The 25,368-nt window shown below is 42.2% G+C and overlaps 1 protein-coding gene across 3 annotated transcripts in view; it reads left to right on the plus strand.

Moving 5' to 3' along the window:
* Nucleotides 1-25,368, plus strand: part of adck1 (aarF domain containing kinase 1) — a 43,640-nt gene that overhangs the window by 8,274 nt on the left and 9,998 nt on the right. For 2 of the 3 annotated variants that reach the window (XM_061886314.1, XM_061886315.1), the window contains exons 4-10: nucleotides 6,339-6,422; nucleotides 8,768-8,971; nucleotides 12,798-12,956; nucleotides 15,297-15,455; nucleotides 17,746-17,862; nucleotides 21,217-21,366; nucleotides 25,125-25,322. In XM_061886314.1, coding sequence (XP_061742298.1) covers nucleotides 6,339-6,422; nucleotides 8,768-8,971; nucleotides 12,798-12,956; nucleotides 15,297-15,455; nucleotides 17,746-17,862; nucleotides 21,217-21,366; nucleotides 25,125-25,322 — 1,071 coding nt within the window. The remainder of the gene's footprint in view (nucleotides 1-6,338; nucleotides 6,423-8,767; nucleotides 8,972-12,797; nucleotides 12,957-15,296; nucleotides 15,456-17,745; nucleotides 17,863-21,216; nucleotides 21,367-25,124; nucleotides 25,323-25,368) is intronic. The other variant, XM_061886316.1, reaches the window with a different exon arrangement.

Genomic DNA, 25,368 nt, shown 5'->3' on the forward strand with positions numbered 1-25,368 from the left:
AGAGTTCCCCCTAAAGTTACTGATGGTAATGTGCCGCCACACCTTGAAAATATTGCTGTTGTGTCAGCTTTTTCTCCAGTTTCCTCCCACATTCCAAAATATGTACCTTAACTTCATTGGAGACGTAAATTGTCAAAGATATGAAGGAGTGTGAACGATGGTTTGTCCACATAATGTATGTACTTTCGATCGCTCATGCTAATTTGGGTTAGCCTGTCAATGAGGGTGTCCATTGTACGTTAGCATTAAGCTAGCATCATCAGAGCTCAACTTTCATCTTGCATAACTGTATTGCTTTTTTCCAGTTTCTTCCAAACTATATTGTTGATTTAACTTGGGTCATACATGCATGTGCACTTCATGTGTGCACATGAGATACTTCCCTTAGTGTGCTTAGTTTTACACACACTTCATAGTGGAGAATAGCAACAAAACAATGTCTAATTAAGGGACTGTTTATATATTTGACAAAGAAGGATTGCGGTAGAAATATGAAAGAACAGGAAGAATGGAAATAAACCAGTTTGTTGTTAATATTCTAAGACAAGTTAGTGTAAAAGAGTCAAATTAGCACTGATATCACAAGAACTAAGTTACATTAAGTGTGGAGAAATTAAAAATGAAAATTACTGGGATGAATCTTTAGGTAAAGATATAATTGTGGAGAAACATCTGCTATTCAAAGTGGTTAAGAGGAATGTGCAGTGTTGATATTGGTCCGATACCAGGAAAAACACAAGTCAAATGTCCGATACAAGCAGCGTGTTTACTTGTGCTAAGCTGTATCGTCAGTTCACATCAAACTGTTTTCCAAAAAGGGCACCATGTCTTTTATTTGAAACATGCTAGGATACTAGCAGCTACACAACAGCTAAGCACACAAGCTAGACGTAGTGTATGTAAGAACAAATTGACCAATATTGCAGTTGAAAACAATACTTTTGTCAATATAAAAGTGTATCAAATAATTCTAGTTGCATATTACTGCGATGAGGTTGTGACTTGTCCAGGGTGTACGCCGCCTTCCGCACGAATGCAGCTGAGATAGGCTGCAGCACCCTCTGCCACCACAAAAAGGGACAAGCGGTAGAAAATGGATGGATAGAAAGTAAATTCCAACATTCAGAGAGGGCATCACACAAAGAGAGCACCGTCTGCCCAATCCAATTTATAGTGTGTTAAACATACTTGGACAATACAGATAATAACATATTTGCTTTTAGATATACATACAACAGTTGTGTAGCCTTTTTAAAGAAAATGTATGCATTATTGCAAATGGAAAGAGTCTCTAAACACAAGTACAGTCTATAATAACGCCAGAAAAGATCTTGGATTTATTGCAAGTTGTTTTTAATAAAGAAAAACTCACTAAAAGTCGAGACACCTGAACAAATCCCAACAAAGAACATTTTACAATAAGCAGCAACAATTGAAAATATGGCAAAATGTAATAATACAAATTATGTTAATGATAATGGATAACAGATTATGGATTTGCAACCACTTCAGGGTGTCGGGTCAGCACAGCAATTATGCGTTCAGGTGAGCGCAGGAGAAATAATAGATTGTCCAAGTCCACATTAGTAGTTTGAATTGTTTATTGAAGACTTACATTAGTTGTTGGTGTGAGCGTGTAGTTTCTGATAAAAAACAAATACAATCATTATAGATTCAACTAAGGTGACCGCAATACAAAGAAATATAGGCACAAGTCTGCTACAGGGCTGTTGAAATATACATGACACATGTACATCAATGCACAGTATTGTGATGATTCATACAATGTAAATAGCATCTCAACAATCATTCTCAATTGGGGCTCATAAACATGTCCAAATTACATTCAAGATCAGGATTCAAGATTGTTTATTGTCATATGCACAGTTTAACAGACAGTTTGCCCTACAGTGAAAATCTTACTTTGCTAGTCCACCCTTCAACAAGTCACACGGTACTTAGCTATTAAAAATAATAAATAAATAAATAACATTAAAAATTAAATACAAATAAAAATGTATATGCAAGGCACAGTCTCCCGTCCAAAGGCAAAACCTAGTAACTCACTTCTAGCTGATTTTGAGAAAACAAAGGAAAACCAATCTATCTTGATGCTGTCTTACAAAGTCATCAAACATATAGATGTTTTCTTGAGCTTTCATTTTCTTGCCGATTGAGCCACGGATTGAATCTGCTCTCATGAACGTGTGCCCTATCTGCAGATATTTTATTACAATCTCGATTGGGCCCCATTCTGCATTTGCACATTGGGCAAGAGCCGTGTACAGCGTCCAGTTTTTATTTTGACCTCCACAGTTATCTGCCCAAAAGAGTATGCAAGGGGAAGAATGAAGAACAATACATTTAATGAAGGTGCTTGCAACGTCCTGGGCCAATCTTCCAAGTATCCCCTCGTGCCATAATATCACATAATCCGCTTGACCGTCGGCACCCATTCCTGCAAATGTCTCATTAAAGACAATAAGGCGACTGACAAAGAAGCTCCGATTGGTCCCTTGAGGTACTAGGTTTTTCTGTTGTATCTACACGGTTATGTGGTAGTTACTAGGTCCTGCCATTCGCGTAACAGCTTACTTACGGAACAAATTACAATATCGCATACACTAATGTAAAGCATATCACCTAGGAACTCCAAAATTATTATCAGCTCAGTTTTGACCAAAATTGAGTTACTGGGTTTTGCCTTTGGACAGGAGATACTTAGTTAATAAAAATAATAAATAAATAAATAACATAAAAAATGTAATACAAATAAAAATGTATATACAAGGCACAGTAAGTACATAACATTATTGCACATTGTGATTGACAGTCAACAGTGTAAATATGGAGCAGCAATTAAAGTGTCTTTAGTGATCAATGGTGAAAAGTGTCTACAGTGATGGTTCACAGTTCGGGGGTGGTCAAGGTAGCTGTCTTTTGTTAAAAAAGACAAAAGTAAAAACGGGCGGCGGGGGGCTAGCATTCACAAGTTTATTCACAATACCATCCAACAATTACAATAGTAGTGAATATTCTCATTTAAAGATGTTGGTATGTGAAAGGGTCGCCCAAATAAGCTAGAAGACACTTTTGACTGGAGGGTCCAGGAGACAGTATATACGTGGAAAGATGAAACATGGTAGCAAGCACAACAACAACAAAAAACAACAACAACAACGCTATATGATAAACACAAGATGATAGTACTAAAGCAAGCATACATACATACATACATACATACATACATACATACATACATACATTCAACCATACAAAACCCAACAGTAGTCTACCACACATGAGGCATTAAAGGCTCGGGATCTTTCTGTGTGGAGTTTGCATGTTCTCCCCGTGACTGCGTCGGTTCCCTCCGGGTACTCTGGCTTCCTCCCACCCCCAAAGACATAAACCTGGGGATAGGCCCCTCCCACTTCCAAAGACATGCACCTGGTGATAGGCCCCTCCCACCTCCAAAGACATGCACCTGGGGATAGGTTGATTGGCAACACTAAGTTGGCCCTAGTTTGTGAATGTGAGTGTGAATGTTGTCTGTTTATCTGTGTTGGCCCTGCGATGAGATGGTGACTTGTCCAGGGGGTAACCCGCCTTCCGCCCGTTTGTAGCTGAGATAGGCACCAGCACCCCCCGCAACCCCAAAGGAAATAAGCGGTAGAACATGGATGAATGGGTTAATAGGTAAGTTTTCAGTTTCTTTTGGAAGTTGGAGAATGGATACAGCATCTTGAGGCTCTCATTAAGCTGGTTCCAAATCTTTGGTCCCCTGCATACAACACAAGCCAGTAAACACTGTTTACCTGATATTAGATCTAAGTTACGAGTGTTGTGGGCATGCTGGGGATGGTAGATAGGAAGAAACTGTTTGTCAGTCTGGTAGTCCTGGATTTCAGGCTCCTGTCTGGTCTGCCTGCTGGTAGGAGGCTGAAGAGACTGTGTTCTGTCCTTGATGATGTTGTGTGCTCTCCTGGTGGCCCTGGTAGACTACATGTCCTGTAGTGAGGGGAAGACTGCTCCTGACATGTGTTGAGCAGTTGTAATGACTCGCTGGAGTGCTTTCCTGTCCTTAGCAGTGCAGTTTCCATCCCAGACCGTGATTGAGCTGGCAAGGACACTCTCAACCGTACTTCTATAGAAGTTGCTGAGAATTTTGGGTGGCATGCCAAATGATCTCAGCCTTCTCAGGAAGTACAGTCGCTGCTGGGCTTTCTTTAGCAGGTTTTTACAAACAGGTTTGAACTTGATGCCAAACAGCCATTAGACTACAATAAAACGGACAGAATGAGTTGCAATACAGTTTTAAGCACATAAGTGATATGAAAGTGTATATAAGGTAACTCCCACTGCCAATTAAACACTGGACAAAGAAGTTCACATTGATTGATTGATTGATTGAAACTTTAATTAGTAGATTGCACAGTACAGTACATATTCCGTACAATTGACCACTAAATGGTAACACCCCAATAAGTTTTTCAACTTGTTTAAGTCGGGGTCCACGTGAATCAATTCATGGTGCTTGCTGATGCAATGATGCGTTCAAGACCCCCTCCAGTGTTGTAAAAGTGAACTACACTCAAGTAACCCAATGACACAAAAGAAGCGTCACAGAGACAGTCTTTTGTACACATGTTTTTAGCCTTTTTAAAGAAAATCCTGGCACATTATGCAAATTACACGATGAGGTCATGGTGACCACGCCCCCACCACCCCAGGTATCGTGGCAATCTCGGTGAAACCCTGCAACGCTGACACACCAACAGTTGTTGTATTATCCACTCTCAAGACCAAACTCATTTTATCTCAGAGAACCACATGGAGGAAAATCTATTCCCACGTGGCATAATAACTTAGACACAGGCCTCGAATTTGAACTTTTTAAGGTCAAGGCAAGTGTTGCCTTAAAGGACGACTCATATATTTTAAGGCACCAAGGCCAACATTATTTTCTTTCCAGGCAGGATCTCCAATGTATATATATATATATATATATATACACCTCATCGCAAGGCCATATATATATATATATATATATATATATATATATATATATATATATGGCCTTGCGATGAGGTGGCGACTTGTCCAGGGTCTACCCCGCCTTCCACCCGGTTGTAGTTGAGATAGGTGCCAGCGCCCCCCCGCACCCCCAAAAGGGAATAAGCGGTAGAAAATGGATGGATGTATATATATATATATATATATATATATATATATATATATATATATATATGTATGTATGTATGTATGTTTATATATGTGTATATGTATATATGTATGTTTATATATGTGTATATGTATGTATGTACGTATGTATGTATGTACATTATATATGTATGTGTATGTACGTATATATGTATGTACATTATATATGTATATGTATGTACGTATGTATGTATGTACGTATGTATGTATGTATGTACATATATATATACGTATGTGTATGTATGTACGTATGTATGTATGTACATATATATATATGTACGTATGTATGTACGCATATATATATATATATATATATGGCCTTGCAATGAGGTGGCGACTTGTCCAGGGTCTACTCCGCCTTCCGCCCGGTTGTAGTTGAGATAGGTGCCAGCGCCCCCCGCGCCCCCAAAAGGGAATAAGCGGTAGAAAATGGATGGATGTATATATATATATATATATATATATATATATATATATATATATATATATATATATATATATATATATGTGTGTATATATATATGTATGTATGTATGTTTATATATTTGTGTATGTATGTACGTATATATGTATGTATGTATGTATGTGTGTATGTACCTGTTTTGTGTTTTTTTTATGGACCGCTGTATTTGTTCAGTTATTCAGGTTATGACCGCTTTCTTTATTTCAGGTTTTTATTTGTTCTCTTTTCCTTGTTCTTTAGTTGATTGTTCCCCTTTTTTGATGGCCCAGGTGAGATATTGGCAGTTTTTGAGTGCTATTTTTATTTTATGTGTTCGTCTTCTTTTTTTCTGTCTTCTTCTTGTGTTGTGTTGTTAGCCCTTTCATAGAGTGTTCTCACCACTGATACCTGGTGTGCTGTGGGATGTTCGCAGGCCCACAGTAGATGGTGGTCGCTGTGTGTCAGTAATGTTATGACTGCCGGCACCTTTGCGGCGGATTTTCATGTCCAAAAAAGTGATTGTCCCGTTCATTTCCTCTTCATGTGTGAACTTGATGTTTCCAGAATGCACTGATTTTGATGATGATTTATGTTTCGTTTGACCCTGCACAGATTCAAGCAGCACATGCTTTTTTTTCAGTCTTTGACGTGTTTTTATTTTCTTTGTCCACAGACGGCTGTCATCAGCTATGACTACCTCACTGCTTTCAGACACATGGAACATGGCTCAGACGAGTATTGGGCCCTCAAGTCCAAGGTAGATACTCCAAATATGACGTGTGCATATGAATAGCAATGTTCAGCTGTTCCAAAAGAAGACGCTGTGATCATTTTGTTGTTCAGGTTTACACGGTTTAAGTGAGGATATATGTAAATAAGTTTTCATTCAGTTGTCAAATCACTACACTTAATAATCCATGTTTCTGTGTTGCATCAGACCGTATTTTCCGGACAATAGAGTGCACCGGTAGATTAGCCACACCCCTTAAAGTGTAGGTAAAAACATATTTTCCAACTATTAGCCACTTCGGTCTACAAGCCGCAGATATATACTGTATATATTGTGAAATGAGTTATCATCCCAGTCGCTTCACACTCGGCTGCGAACTGATCCAGTGAGAGATGAATATCCTGGGCAGATGAAGCCATCAGGACCACATCATCTGTAAATAGCAGAGACCTAATCCTGCAGCCACCAAGCCGGATCCCCTCAACGCCTTGACTGTGCTTAAAAATTCTGTCCATAAAAGTTCTGAACAGAATGGGTGACAAAGGACAGCCTTGGCGGAGTCCAACCCTCACTGGAAACGTGACCGACTTACTGCCGGCAATGCGGACCAAGCTCTGGCACTGATCATACAGGGAGCGGACCGCCACAATCAGACAGTCCCATACCCCATACTCTCTGAGCACTCCCCACAGTGGCGGCTTTTAAGGAGATCTAGTCCAACTGGAGCAGCAGCACCAAGCAGCTATCAAGCCGTGCTCACTGAACTCCCCAGAAGTAGTCTCTAAACACCACATAATAGTGTGAGAGTCCAGTCCATAGTGGATCTAACATAATAGTGTGAGAGTCCAGTCCATAGTGGATCTAACATAATAGTGAAGAATCCAGTCCATCGTGGATTTAACAGTGAGAGTCCAGTCCATAGTGGATCCAACATAATAGTGAGAGTCCAGTCCATAGTGGATCTAACATAATAGTGAGAGAGTCCAGTCCATAGTGGATCTAACATAATAGTGAGAGAGTCCAGTCCATAGTGGATCTAACATAATAGTGTGAGAGTCCAGTCCATAGTGGATCTAACATAATAGCGTGAGAGTCCAGTCCATAGTGGATCTAACATAATAGTGAGAGTCCAGTCCATAGTGGATCTAACATAAAAGTGTGAGAGTCCAGTCCGTAGTGGATCTAACATAATAGTGTGAGAGTCCAGTCCATAGTGGATCTAACATAATAGTGAGAGTCCAGTCCATAGTGGATCTAACATAAAAGTGTGAGAGTCCAGTCCATAGTGGATCTAACATAATAGTGAGAGTCCAGTCCATAGTGGATCTAACATAAAAGTGTGAGAGTCCAGTCCATAGTGGATCTAACATAATAGTGAGAGTCCAGTCCATAGTGGATCTAACATAATAGTGTGAGAGTCCAGTCCATAGTGGATCTAACATAATAATGTGAGAGTCCAGTCCATAGTGGATCTAACATAATAGTGAGAGTCCAGTCCATAGTGGATCTAACATAAAAGTGTGAGAGTCCAGTCCATAGTGGATCTAACATAATAGTGTGAGAGTCCAGTCCATAGTGGATCTAACATAATGGTGAGAGTCCAGTCCATAGTGGATCTAACATAACAGTGAGAGTCCAGTCCATAGCGGATCTAACATAATAGTGTGAGAGTCCAGTCCATAGTGGATCTAACATAATAGTGAGAGTCCAGTCCATAGTGGATCTAACATAATAGTGAGAGAGTCCAGTCCACAGTGGATCTAACATAATAGTGTGAGAGTCCAGTCCATAGTGGATCTAACAAATAGTGTGAGAGTCCAGTCCATAGTGGATCTAACATAATAGTGAGAGTCCAGTCCATAGTGGATCTAACATAATAGTGAGAGTCCAGTCCATAGTGGGACCAGCAGGATATCATCTTGAGTGGAGACAGGTCAGCAATGCAGAAACGTCCCCAACTGATGCACAGATGAGTGTTCCACCCTGGGTCCTGACTTTGACAGCTATCGCGTCAGCTGTGGTCACCGATTGTTAGATGTTGCACATTGATTTAAGAACTCACTGCATACATTTATCCATTTAAATGTCTTCATATTTGCTATATTTTGGCACGCCATACCTCCCACTTTTGGTATGCAGATTGATAAAGATGCTGGAGCGTGTTCCTCATTTTACACAGTATGTAAAAACTTTTTATAGGGACTTTGGGTTTTATTCACTGCACACTTAATGGTGTTTGGTGGGTACTTTTTTTAAAACAATAGCACAGGCAAAACATTAGGCAGGCTTTATATTCTCATGCTGCAGTTCAGAGATAGAATAGCTGCAACAAATAAAATGCTGGAGTTATTTCCCCTCTCTGTCACGTGCAGGTACATCGGCGTTCAGCAGAGCGTCTTCGAGATCTGTGCTGCGCCAACCGGGGAACCTTCATCAAGGTCGGCCAGCATCTGGGCGCTCTGGACTACCTCCTTCCAGAGGAGTACACCACCACGCTCAAGGTCCTCCACAGCCAGGCTCCTCAGAGCAGCAAGGAAGAGATCCAGCAGGTCATCCGAGAGGACCTCGGCAAGGAGGTGAACCTCATTTGTAATCTTGCTCCTGTTTTGGTCCACTAGGATCACAATTCTCAACTAGAATTACGTCTTTAAAATGGAATAGTTCATGTTCCACGGTAATATTCACCATCTTCCATCAAGGTTGGGTATCGTTTGAATTCGAACGATTTCGATTCTGATTCCGATTCTTTGTTTCGATTCCGATTCCTGACGATTCTCGATTTTGTTGCTGTTACTGTTTAGCCCAGTATCAATTAGCTTAGCTCTAACATTATTGCTTAACTAAACTAAATGTTGGAGATTCCACCTCTGAAAAGGGATGCAGTCTTTTGACTATGTGTGCAGTGACCTTTCTGTGGCACTCTTCCGTCTGTGGCACCGACATCTTCCCCATTGCCGCTACGGTGAACGGAGTACGCTGAGCACATGGCGGAGCATGACTAGCAGCTTGTAAATTGTCTATGAAAAAATACACGGGCTAATTTGTTAGCTGCCTCAACGTTGGCGCTCTAATCATTATTTATTGCATATATATTGTTTTACTTACCGGATTCGGACTGCAGTGCAGTCACTGAGGTGCTTGGCTGGGCGTCGGAGTCGGAGCCAGAGGAAGAGGCATAGGAGGACGGTCGGCGCAGCGCGTGGAAGATGGGACACGCATTTATTTGTACTCCATGAACTCGGAGGTGCTTCATCATGTTGGACGTGCACCCTCCTAAGCACCAAACAGTCCTGTCGCATTTCGCAGATATTTCATTTGTTTTAGTAAAATAAATCCACACTTTCGACCGCCGACGCCCGCTATCCATGCTTGACTGACTCGCTCGGCTACATAGGCTCGGCTATGCTAACACTTCTGGCGCTGGGCGCTTCTTTGTTGGTGTTCAGCGGCTTCTTCTAAAGGTCGCCGGACTTATTCTTTTTTTCCGGTCGGCGGACCGGGTATCGAAACTAGGAATCGAAATTTAAACTTTAGAACGATTCCGGGAGAATCGGGAAGTTAGTCCCGGTTCCAATCGATACTCGATACCCAACCCTACCTTCCATCAATCAGTACGCACATTTTTTACACACAAAATATCCTGAAAATGAAAAACACAAATGGTTGACCTCATGAATCAAATTCATACAGAATGTTCCGCAAATCTGCATTCACTGTTTGGTATGTGTTCCTGTCAAACTCAAAGAAGGTTGAACATTTGTGCCAGTCTCTGGTCTTCCCTTCAACCTCTCCAGGCTTCACGCTACAAGTGCCCTCACCTGGTATTTGCTAGGTGGCCCAGGTCATGATTATTTGTTTCTTATCATCCAATCCTCATTAATATCATGATTTTTATATTGTTTTTGACCTGATAGTAAGCAAGTAACATGTATTTGTATCACACCTTTCACGCACACAGGGCTTCACAGCACAATGACAATGTTAGAAATGACAGCTAATATAAAACACCAATAAACAATATCAACCACAATATGAATATACAATACAAAAACAAACCATAGCAGCCCGAGAGTCGTTAAATAGAAGCCAGTACAAATAAATTTGACTTAGAGAGGAACTGCACTACTTTGGAATTTATCCTCCAGTTAACAATCATAATGAGAATGTTTGTTTTTGTAACTATTTTAAAGATGATGCAAGACCCAAAATACTGTAAACAAATTGTCCTTTCAGAGAAATTTAAGAGATTTATTTGAAAATGTAAATGATTATGCGACGTGCATCCTTCAGCTTTAATAACAATACAGATCAAGTTCAAATAGCACACTGCTAATGTTACGTCTGCATTTTCATGTTGTCTCTGTGATCTCTTGGAACATACTTTTTTCTAATGATGAAACACATCAGTCAATCAATCAATGTTTACTTATATAGCCCTAAATCACACGTGTCTCAAAGGGCTGCACAATCCACAACGACTCTCGCGGCTGTGTTGGATCCATTATGGATTGAACTTTCACAGTATCATGTTAGACCCGCTCCACATCCATTGCTTTCGTCCTCTCCAAGGTTCTCATAGTCATCATTGTCACCGACGTCCCACTGGGTGTGAGTTTTCCTTGCCCTTATGTGGGCCTACCGAGGATGTGGTGGTGGTTTGTGCAGCCCTTTGAGACACTAGTGATTTAGGGCTATATAAGTAAACATTGATTGATTGATTGACATCCTGGGCTCAGATCCCACATCAGGGCAAGAAAAAACTCAATCCAATGGGATTACAATGAGAGACCTTGGAGGGGACCGAAGATGTGCACCCAAGCATAATAGTGAGAGTCCAGTCCATAGTGGATCTAACATATTATTGTGAGAGTCCAGTCCATAGTGGATCTAACATAATAGTGTGAGAGTCCAGTCCATAGTGGATCTAACATAATAGTGTGAGAGTCCAGTCCATAGTGGATCTAACATAATAGTGAGAGTCCAGTCCATTGTGGATCTAACATAATAGTGTGAGAGTCCAGTCCATAGTGGATCTAACATAATAGTGTGAGAGTCCAGTCCATAGAGGATCTAACATAATAGTGTGAGAGTCCAGTCCATAGTGGATTTAACATAATAGTGTGAGAGTCCAGTCCATAGTGGATCTAACATAATAGTGTGAGAGTCCAGTCCATAGTGGATCTAACATAATAGTGTGAGAGTCCAGTCCATAGTGGATCTAACATAATAGTGTGAGAGTCTAGTCCATAGTGGATCTAACATAATAGTGTGAGAGTCCAGTCCATAGTGGATCTAACATAATAGTGTGAGAGTCTAGTCCATAGTGGATATAACATAATAGTGAGAGTCCAGTCCATAGTGGATCTAACATAACAGTTTGAGAGTCTAGTCCCTAGTGGATATAACGTAATAGTGAGAGTCCAGTCCATAGTGGATCTAACATAATAGTGTGAGAGTCTAGTCCATAGTGGATCTAACATTATAGTGAGAGTCCAGTCCATAGTGGATCTAACATAATAGTGTGAGAGTCCAGTCCATAGTGGATCTAACATAATAGTGAGAGTCCAGTCCATAGTGGACCTAACATAATAGTGTGAGAGTCCAGTCCATAGTGGATCTAACATAATAGTGAGAGTGCAGTCCATAGTGGATCTAACATAATAGTGTGAGAGTCCAGTCCATAGTGGATCCAACATAATAGTGTGAGAGTCCAGTCCATAGTGGATCCAACAGTTAGATCCACTATGGACTGGACTCTCACACTATTATGTTAAATCCATTGTGGACTGGACTCTCACACTAACATAACAGTGAGAGTCCAGTCCATAGTGGATCTAACATAATAGTGAGAGTCCAGTCCATAGTGGATCTAACATAATAGTGAGAGTCCAGTCCATAGTGGGGCCAGCAGGAGACCATCCCAGGTGGAGACAGGTCAGCAGTACAGAGACGTCCCCAACCGATGCACAGATGAGTGGTCCACCCTGGGTCCTGACCTGGACAGCATCCGTGGCCACCAAACCTGTGCCCCCACCCCCCTCCACTAAGGAGAAGGGGGCAGAGCAGAAAAGAAACGGCAGATCAAAGGGTGTAAAAGGGAGATTTGTTTAAAGGCTGGGACAAGAGACAATGCTCTTTGTATAAACATTCACCCAGATCACTTTGGTGTTCACGTCATGCTGTCACTGATAAGAACAGACCTCCCCCTCGGACTTCTGGTGGCTCTTTGGACGAGCGTCATTAGTACTTAGGTCTTGGCTCTAGTTGAAATTGTTGAATACTCTTTCAAAGACGATACAAGTGTTAGTTAGCAATATGTTTCTCCTGACATTTCCAGTGGTAATCACTGCATGCCTTGCTTCACAGTTTCTCCTTCCCGTCTGTGTCGTTGTTGTCTTGCAGCTGTCAGAGTTATTTGTTTGCTTTGATGAGAAGCCTCAGGGAGCCGCCTCCCTCGCCCAGGTCCATAAAGCAGTACTGCATGATGGGAGGACAGTGGCTGTAAAGGTCCAACACCCCAAAGTCCAAAGACAAAGCTCCAAAGATATATTGGTGATGGAGGTAAGCTACATCTCATCTTGGGTATGAATATGATATGCACGCTCGCCACTCTAGTCTTCATTTTGACTGTTTTTTTTTCCAGGGAACGACCACCATTACAATATACATTTTGAATGGTTGAGAAAAATAAGGATTTGTACATGTTTGAATTTCTTTTGGATTTACTGTAATCAACACAGGGTAACAACCATAAAAGTTTCAATAGTCCAGTTCATAAAGAAAGCATTCATTTTGTTATGTTACCTCCCCTTTCCAAAATGGAATACATTAATTTATTTTTGTCCTCAAAATTCTACACCCAATACCCCATAATGACAATGTGAATACGTATTGCAAAACTGTGAAATGACATGCACATAAGTATTCACAGCCTTTGCTCAATGACACCTCCAGTGTTTCTGAATACCGTGCCACAAGCTTGGCACACCTATCTTTGCTGCACTTTCTTCTTTGCAGCACCTCTCAAGCTCCCATCGGGTTGGATCGGAAGTAGCCATTTCCAGATCTCTCCCAGTTGGATTGAAGTCTGGGCTCTAGCTGGGCCACTCAAGGACATTTGCAGACTTGTCCTGAAGCCACTCCTTTAATATCTTGGCTGTGTGCTTAGAATTATTGTCCTGTTGCAGGATGAACCATTGTCCCAATGTGAGTTCAAGAACGCTCTTTAGCAGGTTTTTATTCAGGATGTCTCTGTACATTGTTGTATTCATCTTTCCCTTCATCCTGGGTAGTCCCCCAGTTCCTGACACTGTAAGACATCCCCACAGCATGGTGCTGCCACCACCATGTAGGGATAGTTTTGGCCTGCTTTCCTCCAAACATGACGCCTGATGTTCACACCAAAGACTTCAATCTTAGTCTCATCCGACCAGAGAATTGTGTTTCTCATTCTCTGAGAACATAATATGGTCTGAGAGACTTTCAGGTCAATATTTTGGTAAATGTTTTACTAGGAAATGGCTTCCGTAAGGCCACACTACCACACAGGCCGGATTGGTGGATTGCTGCAGAGATGGTTGCCCTTCTGGAAGGTTTCGCCTCTCTGTAGTTCTGACTGAGTGACCATCGGGTTCTTGGTCACCTCGCTGACGAGAACCCATCTCCACCAATCACTCGGTTTAGACGGCCGGCTAGCTCCAGGAAGAGTCCTGGTGCTTCCAATCTTCTTCTATTTATGGATGATGGAGGCCACTGTGCTCATTGGGACCTTCAAGGCAGCAAATATTTATTTGTGCTCTTACCCAGATTTTGTACGTTAAGACAGTCCTGTCTCAGAGGTCTTCAGACAGTTCCTTCGACGTCATTCTTGGTCTCTGCTCCATCATGCAGTGTCAAGTACGGGACCTTGTGTTTAGACAGGTGTGTGTCTCTCACAATCATGCCCAACCAACTGAATGTACCCCCAGTGATGCTGTAGCAACAGCAGTTAAAATAGGATGCCCCTGACCTTACTTTTGAGCTTCATGGCAAAGGCTGTGAATACAGGAGACTTCTTAGTTTTTGTATTTTAAATACATTTACCAAAAAGTAAAAAAACAACAACAACCCCTGTTACATTGTCATTATGGGGTGTGGTATGTATCTATCATTGGTATGTGTTCATCTACAAAACTATTCTGGGTATCACTCCATCTTATCTCTCTTGTCTTTTAACAAAGAAACAAGGGAGTCACAATCCTCCTTCAATGAATGTTCTGTTGTTTGTCGTCCCCAAAGTAAGAAGTGAACTGGGCTAGAAAGCATTTAGGTTTTCAGCACCGAAGGCTTGGAATAACCTACAATCCAATCTTCAACTTCAAACCCTTGTTACATTAAATGAGTTAAAAAGGATTGCAGTCTACCTTGTCTGTGTGCACATGTGCTATGTCAGCAAGTTTTCATGTTGTAAATGTGATGTTTTATGTGTTGTTTACTGTTTTTAATGTAACCTTGCTGCTGCCCTCTTGACCTGGTCTCCCTTGGAAATAGAACACTGATCTCAGTGGGATTTTACCTGGTTAAATAAAGGCTAAATAAAAATAAAAATGTAGAAATTTGAGATCAAAAGTGAATTTATTGTATTTTGGAAAAGGGCTATAACATAATAAAAATGTGGAATAAGTAAAGCACCGTGAATATTTCCTGGATGCACTTTATGCTGCATACAAAGTGTGTAGTATTTAGATTAATGTCCCAGGGGCCTGGTTTGGAATAAACATTTCAAATGTTTCCCTTTAATGCTTTCTGATATTACTTTGGGAATTACAAGCTTATACTCCCACAGATGTGCAAACTATTCTCGATCAATGAATTGGAATATGTCATCCCAACTGTAATACTAGTTCTGCTTTGTATTTGAAGGTGTTGCTCAGAGCTGTCCACTGGCTCTTTCCAGATTTTGCCTTCATGTGGTTGGTGGAAGAAGCCAAGAAAAACATGCCTTTGGAGCTGGACTTCCTTAACGAAGGACATAATTCAGAGATTGTGTCAAACATGCTGGCCCACTTCCCCTTTCTGAAGGTAATTAAGGTTGAATTTACACTGCAAGTATAAATCCCTCATTTAAATGTTGTGACAATTGCCAATTTGTTGACGAGGGATTAAATGCACATTTCAAGTGACCTATATCTGATAACACAATTGACATTTACTTAACACAGGAACACACTTACACAATTGTCTACACTTGTCCTTGACAAGTGTTGCCCTAAATATTGCTTTAAATGCCTGCCATGCGCAATCATTGTCTTTACATGTTCTTCTCTTAAAGGCCTACTGAAATGAGATGTTCTTATTTAAACGGGGATAGCAGGTCCATTCTATGTGTCATACTTGATCATTTCGCGATATTGCCATATTTTTGCTGAAAGGATTTAGTAGAGAACATCCACGATAAAGTTAGCAACTTTTGGTCGCTAATAAAAAAGCCTTGCCTGTACCGGAAGTAGCAGACGATGTGCGCGTGACGTCAAGGGTTGTGGAGCTCCTTACATCTGAACATTGTTTATAATAATGGCCACCAGCAGCGAGAGCGATTCGGACCGAGAAAGCGACGATTTCCCCATTAATTTGAGCGAGGATGAAAGATTCATGGATGAGGAAAGTTAGAGTGAAGGACTGGGAAAAAAAAAAAAGACGAGGGCAATGGGAGCGATTCAGATGTTATTAGACACACTTACTAGGATAAATCTGGAAAATCCCTTATCAATCAATCAATCAATGTTTATTTATATAGCCCCAAATCACAAATGTCTCAAAGGACTGCACAAATCATTACGACAACAACATCCTCGGAAGAACCCACAAAAGGGCACGGAAAACTCACACCCAGTGGGCAGGGAGAATTCACATCCAGTGGGACGCCAGTGACAATGCTGACTATGAGAAACCTTGGAGAGGACCTCAGATGTGGGCAACCCCCCCCCCTCTAGGGAGGGGTTCTATTGTGTTGCCAGTGTATTAGTGAGTTAAATAGTACCTGATAGTCGGAGGGGTGTGTCCAAGGGTGTGTTGACGCCAGTCTCTGAGGGAAGTCATGGCAGCAGCAGCACGACAGAAGCTTTGCTGATCTCCGGTAAGAGGCGACTTATTTACACAATTTTCTTACTGAAAATTGCTGGTCGACATGTAGTCGGGATCCATGTTCGCTTGACCGCTCTGATCCATGGTAAAGCTTCACCTCCGGGAATTTTAAACAAGGAAACACCGTGTGTTTGTGTGGCTAAAGGCTAAAAGCTTCCCGCCTCCATCTTTCTACTTTGACTTCTCCATTATTAATTGAACAAATTGCAAAAGATTCAGCAACACAGAAGTCCAAAATACTGTGTAATAATGCGATGAAAAGACGACTTTTAGCTGTGTGTGGTGCAGGGCTAAAATGTCCCCTCCAACCAATAACGTCACAAACATACGTCATCATACACGTCGTCATTCCGCAACATTTTCAACTGTAAACTCCGCGGGAAATGTAAAATTGTAATTTATTAAACTAACTTGGGCGTATTGGCATGTGTTGCAATGTTAATATTTCATCATTGATATATAAACTATCAGACTGTGTGGTCGCTAGTAGTGGCTTTCAGTAGGCCTTTAACAAACTTATTTGTTTACCAATACACAAATATTTTGTCCTGGTCGTGGAACTGTGGACCAGTTCTATACTCTGGGCAGGGTTCTTGAGGGTGCATGAGAGTTGGTCCAACCAGTCTACATGTGCTTTGTGGACTTGGAGAAGTCCCTCGGGAAGTCCTGTGGGGAGTGCTCAGAAAGTATGGGGTATGAGACTGTCTGATTGTGGCGGTCCACTCCCTGTATGATCAGTGTCAGAGCTTGGTCCACATTGCCGGCGGTAAGTCGGACACATTGTCCAGTGAGGGTTGGACTCCGCCAAGGCTGTCCTTTGTCACCCATTCTGTTCATAACTTTTATGGACAGAATTTCTAGGCGCAGTCAGGGCGTTGAGGGGATCCAAGAAATCAGGCGCTGTTCATCAATCAGGCCAATACCTTCCCCACATTCAACTTAGTGGTGGCAGCTTCATTTTACAGATGCTCTTCAGCAGCAGGAACTGAAAGACCACTCAGGCTTGAGAGAAAGATGAATGCAGAAATGTGCAGGGACAATCTAGATTTTAAAAAAATGGTTTCGCTGTGCTCTTGACTTCAGAATGAGGCGATGGTTCAACTTTGAGCAGGACGACAATCTTAAGCACACGGCCAAGATCTCAGAAGTGGGGTTCTAGGACAACTCTGTCAATGTCTTGGAGTGAGCAGACCATCCTGTAATCTGATCGAACAGCACTATTTTTCAGGTTCCTGTGATCCACTGGGACTTGTCCACCAAGAGAATTCTCACCATGGAGTTTGCTGAGGGAGGTCAGGTCAACGACAGAGAGTACATGAAAGCACATGGCATCGACGTCAACGAGGTAATGCCAACTGGGCAGCCGATTGCTGTGAGACCAAAACTGTCAGCTTCGAACTCCCATGACATTATTAGACAAGACAAGAAGCAAAGGAATCAAACAAAGAGAGGATTCAATGTAGCTCATGAGGAGAGCGCGTGCACTTGTACCCTCGTACAATTTTGCTACACCGCTCTGAGGAGGGAGCTCCACGCCTCCTCATTTATTTATTTGGGCATTTCCTGATTACATGGCTGCAGCTGTTTCTAAGGGGAGGGGGGTCATAAACTGCTGCCGCACTCGGTCATAAACATTTTGAAGAAAAGGTGCCTGGAGCGGTGTCAGGTCCGTTCCCCCTCTGCTTTGTAGATCCCGGGTCAAGACAAGGTCTTCCTGTGGCTGTCCGATAGATCAGGTAAACAGACACATCCACGTCACATCCCATCACACACAGTGGAGGTTTACAAGCCTTTGCTTGATAAGGACCAAGGCAGTTTTGGTCTTCTCGCAGGGCGACCTAAACTTATGGAAACACAAAGTTGTGTGATAACTTATATACAATTATTTTGACAAAAAAACAAGTCCGTACTCTCGAGTCACGTAACTTGTGTGAGCGACTTCCACTTACGTACTTTCCTGCAAGCCTTGCGTACACTTCCCACAAATCCTAGCTCTGCCACAGTGTTGTGGTTCTTCAACTTTTGAAGGGGAGGGTCACTGACCAGACAGTTTGAAATTCACACATTATTGTATGAAATAAAGCATTAGTGATGAAACATTTGCATACATATATGTACACACATGTGTATACCTACGTGTATTTGTATTGAACTGTTTCGGAGGTGTACCGAACGACACGGACATATTAAGTAGCGCACCGCACGTTGTGTAGACAATGCACACCGAGGCACCATGAATTGATTAACGTGGACCCCGACTTAAACAAGTTGACAAACTTTTTGGGGTGTTACCATTTAGTGGTCAATTGTAGGGAATATGTACTGTACTGTGCAATCTACTAATAAAAGTTTCAATCAATCAAAAAAAACAACAACACATGGCATGCTAGCAACGACTGGGCTATGATAGACTGACCACACCTCCTCTTTGCCGAGCTGTCCAGGTGGAGTTTCTTAAATGTCTCGAATGTCCGGCATTTTAAGTTAAGGGTTGTGTGTATTTTCAATGTACGTTCAGGGTTAAGAAAGGGTTAAAAAGACACCAAAAGTGGTGCCATAGCAACATTAGTGAGGGAGGGGGAGACAGAGAGAGCGAGAGAGTTATGATAAACGTGCATTGTCGCCAGGATCTGCTTTTTATCTATTTATTAATCAGATTTTATTTTTTATTATCTACTGCAGCGGTGTCAAAAGTGTGCCCTGGAAGCCATTTGTGGCCCACAGCTAATGTTTTAAAGGCCCATGGCACATTTTAGAAATACTATTAAAATAAAACAAAACATAAACAAAAGTGAAATAAAAAAGCTTAAAGGCTAAATGTAATTTAGAAAAAGTTGCAACGTTGACTAATAAAGCAATGCTGTTTTTTTTTTCTTTCAAACTGTCATTGCTCAAAACATAATATTGAATCAAAATCAATATTCTTATGAATTATTGACCTATCCAAGTTTCCGATTACTATATTTTTGGTGGAAGATTTAGCAAATTTGTTAAATAAATAAAACATTTCTATTTTGTTGTTTTCTTACTGTACCGAAAATGAACCGACCCGTGACCTCTGAACCGAGGTATGTACCGAACCGAAATTTTTGTGTACCGTTACACCCCTAAAATATATATATATTTATATATATATATTAGAGATGCGTGGATAGGCAATTATATCATCCGCAACCGCATCACTAAACTTGTCATCCACCCACCATTCACCCAAACCAACATTTTATAAAAACCGCAACCGCCCACCACCCGCCCGTTGTTATATATCAAGGGTCGGCAACCTTTACCACTCAAAGAGCTATTTTGACCCGTTTCACAGAGTTAAGAAGACGATGGGAGCTGCAACCATTCTTGCGAATATTTGCTAGTGCTCATCCAAATAATGAGGATAAGGGCGTGCTACGAAGCCATTGCCTTTGAGACCTTCTACAACATGTGCAAACTGCTTGCCAGTCCAGCATCATATTGTATGCAGCTTCCGCAGATACACGTACAAGATTGAAAGGCATACAGGGTGATACAGAGTACACTGATGGCTGTGATATAAACAACTTTAACACTCTTACTAATACGCGCCACACCGTGAACCCACACCAAACAAGAATGCCAAACACATTTCGGGAGAACATCCTCACAGTAACACAACATAAACGCAACACAACAAATACCCAGAATCCTTTGCATCCATGACTATTCCTGACTATATTTTACGCCGCCGCGCCCCCAACCCTGCCCACCTTACAGACGCATGGGGAGAGGGGGGCGGGGTTTGGTGCTAGCGGGGTGTATAATATAGTCAGGAAGAGTCATGGATGCAAACGATTCTGGGTATTTGTTGTGTTGCGTTTATGCTGTGTTACTGTGAGGATGTTCTCCCGAAATGTGTTTGTCATTCTTGTTTGGTGTGGCTTCACAGTGTGGTGCATATTAGTAAGAGTGTTAAAGTTGTTTATATCACAATCATTAGTGTACTTTGTACCACCCAGTATGCCTTTCAATCTTGTACGTGCATCCGTGGAAGCCACACACAACATGTGACTGGACTGGCAAGCAGTTTGTACATGTTGTAGAAGGTGTCTAAGGCAGTGACTTCATAGCACGCCCTTACTACTGTTATATGGGTGACGGCCAGCAGATATTCACGAGAATGTTCGCGGCTCCTATTGTCTTCTTTACTTTGTGACACGGGTCAAAATGGCTCTTTGAGAGGTAAAGGTTGTTGATCCCTGAACTATGTATATTAAATATTTCCAAATGGTTCAACCGCCAGAGGTGTAAGGTGACAGGTTACTGCTCATTATTGGCATACATGTGACTTCATTTAAAAGTTTGTGAACACATGAATATACATTTGTGATGTAGTGAAGCCTGTTTTTCCATCATGTCCAGTATTGACATCCTTTGGAAAAGTGATCCCTGCAGTCTTCAGTTTTTCTGTATCCGACTTTTGGTGAAAACAAAAAAAATATAATTTTAGAGGAAAATGTCATTTAAAACATTTGTACGCACGTACAACACTTAAGACCTTCAGCATATCAGTATGTGGAATTAAATGATGGAATGGATGAAACAAAGAAATCCAACAATGTACTAATAGGAACCACTTCAAGAAAGTCTTCAAACTAAGTGTTTACAAAGTGCTTGAGTGTTTTTTCATTTTTCTCCTGCCAAAACCTCCCTTTCCAAATGTCTTTTTCAGATTTCAGAAAATCTGGGGAAAATGTACAGTGAAATGGTCTTCCTCCAGGGCTTTGTCCACTGTGACCCCCACCCTGGAAACGTGCTGGTCCGAAAATGCCCCAAAACCAAGAAGACGGAGATTGTTCTTCTCGACCACGGCCTTTATCAGGTTAGGGATCTTCAGGCCTTGCAGAGCAGCAGCAACACACAAACCTCCCAATATTACACTCCATTTTCCACAGGAAATGATACAAAACACAGACATATTTATTAGAGCTCCAGCAGACTAAAAGCTCTGGATGAGCAACTATTTCCATTTTCTTCTCAGAGTGCAGGCTGCCGTGTTCAAGATACACAACACAACCATGCTCTTCAATCAGCAGCATTCGCTAACTAGCATTTGCTAAAAAGAACAACATTGGAAGGTTGTTTCTATGTCAGCAGCTAATCATGTTGTTGACTCCCACAGTGAAAACATGCCAAATACTTGAAGTCCACAACTTTTTATTGCAATGTGATTTAAGATGAGTTTATGCAGCTAATATTCCAATGTTTTACACAAAAACAAAATAAAATCACAATATTAAAAACATTGAAGATGCCGTGTAGGACGTCACTATTTGATCCCCTGCTGATGGTGTGTGTTTGATAATAGAACATGCATTTTAAAAATCACACACAGAAAAAAGAAAGTAAATAGAAGTTACGAATTAGTGTGTTGTTGGTTTTTCCTGATACCAAAATGTATATTAATACTATCGAACTACGAAAATATTTCAATGTTGGCTTTATTTTAACAGGAAATCTTACAATACAATAAAAATATGTTTCCTCTTGCACTCAGTTTAGAAGGTTAAAATATAACTTAAAGGGCACTCAAAGAACAATTTACAGGTTTTCATAATCAAAAATCAGATTAGAAGCTTTATTAAAGTCCGACTGAAAGCCACTACTAGCCACCATGCAGTCTGATAGTTTATATATCAATGATGAAATATTAATATTGCAACACATGCCAATACGGCCGCTTTAGTTTAAATTACAATTTTAAATGTCCCGCGGAGTTTCTTGTTGAAAACGTCTCGGTATGATGACGCGTGTTTGTGACGTCTCGGGTTGGAGGGGACATATTAGCCCAGCACCACTCACGGCTAAAAGTCGTCTCTTTTCATCGCATAATTACACAGTAATTTGGACATCTGTGTTGCTGAATCTTTTGCAATTTGTTCAATTAATAATGGAGACTATAAAGAAGAATGTTGTTGGTGGAAAGCGGTGGATTGCAGCTGCCTTTAGCACCGAGACACAATCGGTGTTTCTTTGTTTGTTGTGAAGCTTTAACACAGAGCGGTCAAGCAAACATGTTTCTCTACATCAACCAGCAAGTTTTTGGATTGGAAAATTGTGATATTAAGTTGGCTCTTACCTTCCCGGTAAGGTTTATTCAGGTGTACTGGAGAGGAGGCTACGTCGGATAGTCGAACCTCGGATTCAGGAGGAACAGTGTGGTTTTCGTCCTGGTCGTGGAACTGTGGACCAGCTCTATACTCTCGGCAGGGTTCTTGAGGGTGCATGGGAGTTTGCCCAACCAGTCTATATGTGCTTTGTGGACTTGGAGAAGGCATTCGACCGTGTCCCTCGGGAAGTCCTGTGGGGAGTGCTCAGAGAGTATGGGGTATCGGACTGTCTGATTGTGGCGGTCCGTTCCCTGTACGATCAGTGCCAGAGCTTGGTTCGCATTGCCGGCAGTAAGTCGAACACATTTCCAGTGAGGGTTGGACTCCGCCAAGGCTGTCCTTTGTCACCGATTCTGTTCATAACTTTTATGGACAGAATTTCTAGGCGCAGTCAAGGCGTTGAGGGGTTCCGGTTTGGTAACCGCAGGATTAGGTCTCTGCTTTTTGCAGATGATGTGGTCCTGATGGCTTCATCTGACCGGGATCTTCAGCTCTCGCTGGATCGGTTCGCAGCCGAGTGTGAAGCGACCGGAATGAGAATCAGCACCTCCAAGTCCTAGTCCATGGTTCTCGCCCGGAAAAGGGTGGAGTGCCATCTCCGGGTTGGGGAGGAGACCCTGCCCCAAGTGGAGGAGTTCAAGTACCTAGGAGTCTTGTTCACGAGTGAGGGAAGAGTGGATCGTGAGATCGACAGGCGGATCGGTGCGGCGTCTTCAGTAATGCGGACGTTGTACCGATCCGTTGTGGTGAAAAAGGAGCTGAGCCGGAAGGCAAAGCTCTCAATTTACCGGTCGATCTACGTTCCCATCCTCACCTATGGTCATGAGCTTTGGGTCATGACCGAAAGGATAAGATCACGGGTACAAGCGGCCGAAATGAGTTTCCTCCGCCGTGTGGCGGGGCTCTCCCTTAGAGATAGGGTGAGAAGCTCTGCCATCCGGGAGGAACTCAAAGTAAAGCCGCTGCTCCTTCACATCGAGAGGAGCCAGATGAGGTGGTTCGGGCATCTGGTCAGGATGCCACCCGAACGCCTCCCTAGGGAGGTGTTTAGGGCACGTCCAACCGGTAGGAGGCCACGGGGAAGACCCAGGACACGTTGGGAAGACTATGTCTCCCGGCTGGCCTGGGAACGCCTCGGGATCCCCCGGGAAGAGCTAGACGAAGTGGCTGGGGAGAGGGAAGTCTGGGTTTCCCTGCTTAGGCTGTTGCCCCCGCGACCCGACCTCGGATAAGCGGAAGATGATGGATGGATGGAAGTTGGCTCTTATCGGAGACATCAGTGGATTATGGGACCTCCTCCTGCAGCTCAAAAAGGTAGCTGGGATCTAGGCTCCTCGGTTTCTCTCAGAGACACTGGCGTTCACCGCAGCCATCCGACTTTCAGGTATGACTTTACAATCTCACTAAAACACTATTAAAACAATAAGTAGATAAGGGATCTTCCAGAATTATCCTAGTAAATCTGTCTAATTACATCTGAATCGCTCACACTGCCTTCGCCTGGAGCCGTCGCTTTTTCTTTTTCTTTTTTTTTTGTGCTTCACTCTAACTCTCCTCATCCACGAATCTTTTGTCCTCGCTCAAAATAATGGGGAACTCGTCGCTTTCTCGGTACGAATCGCTCTCGCTGCTGGTGGCTATGATTATAAACAATGTGTTAATGTGAGGAGCTCCACAACCCGTGACGTCACGCGCACATCGTCTGCTACTTCCGGTACAGGCAAGGCTTTTTTATTAGCGACCAAAAGTTGCGAACTTTATCGTCGATGTTCTCGACTAAATCCGTTCAGCAAAAGTATGGCAATATCGCGAAATGATCAAGTATGACACATAAAATGGACCTGCTATCCCCATTTAAATAAGAACATCTCATTTCAGTAGGCCTTTAATGTAATCTTAAGTTATTTATGATTTATGGTTGCCAATCCTGGTCCGTGCTTTAAGAAATATACGATTAGTCAGCGCTAAAAACAAAACTATGGATAAATGTGGTTAACTTATGAGAGTAGTGTGTGTTTGTGAGAATGTCAATGTGTTGTCTGAGTGATGTCGGTGGGCGAGTAAAGAGAGGGAGCGGTAGAGTGTGCACTGCGCAGTAGAGTGATGAATGTGTCCTGCAAAACTAATAATAAAGCAACCAGATTGTCATAAATCGGCGGCCTCGAGTTCTGACCGGAACGCGGAGCTTGGCAGACCCATTGTAAAGTGAAGGGTGTTACCTCCGCGAAAAACATCGACCCTGAAGGGAACGTCTGCCCCGTGCTCCTGGACTACAGTCTGCACCAGAGCAGAACAGCAGGACAGACTGTACACCCCTAGTTTGTAGTACAGTATTTGATTTGTAGTACAGCAAAATGTGACTTTTATGTATTATTTTAAGCTGTCTCTTTTCTGTTGTTTGAAATGTTGTGCAGACGCCTTGGCCATAGTTCAATAAACACTCCCCACGTCCACTGTGTTTTGTGCCCAGGTGCTACAGCCAGACTTCCGGATGAACTACTGTCGCCTATGGCAGGCTCTTATTCGTCGAGACATGACTGGTGTGGAGCGTTACAGTCGCAAACTGGGAGCTGGAGAGCTCTATCCTCTGTTTGCTTGTATACTCACTGCCCGGTCCTGGACCGCCGTCAATTCTGGCATCAGCTCTGTGCCCATCACATCGTCTGAGGTAGGAGCTGCGTGGGTCCCTAGGGACAGATCGCAAGCAGTGCATC

This window comes from Nerophis ophidion, linkage group LG24, assembly GCF_033978795.1.
Source record: "Nerophis ophidion isolate RoL-2023_Sa linkage group LG24, RoL_Noph_v1.0, whole genome shotgun sequence".
Classification (NCBI taxonomy): domain Eukaryota; kingdom Metazoa; phylum Chordata; class Actinopteri; order Syngnathiformes; family Syngnathidae; genus Nerophis; species Nerophis ophidion.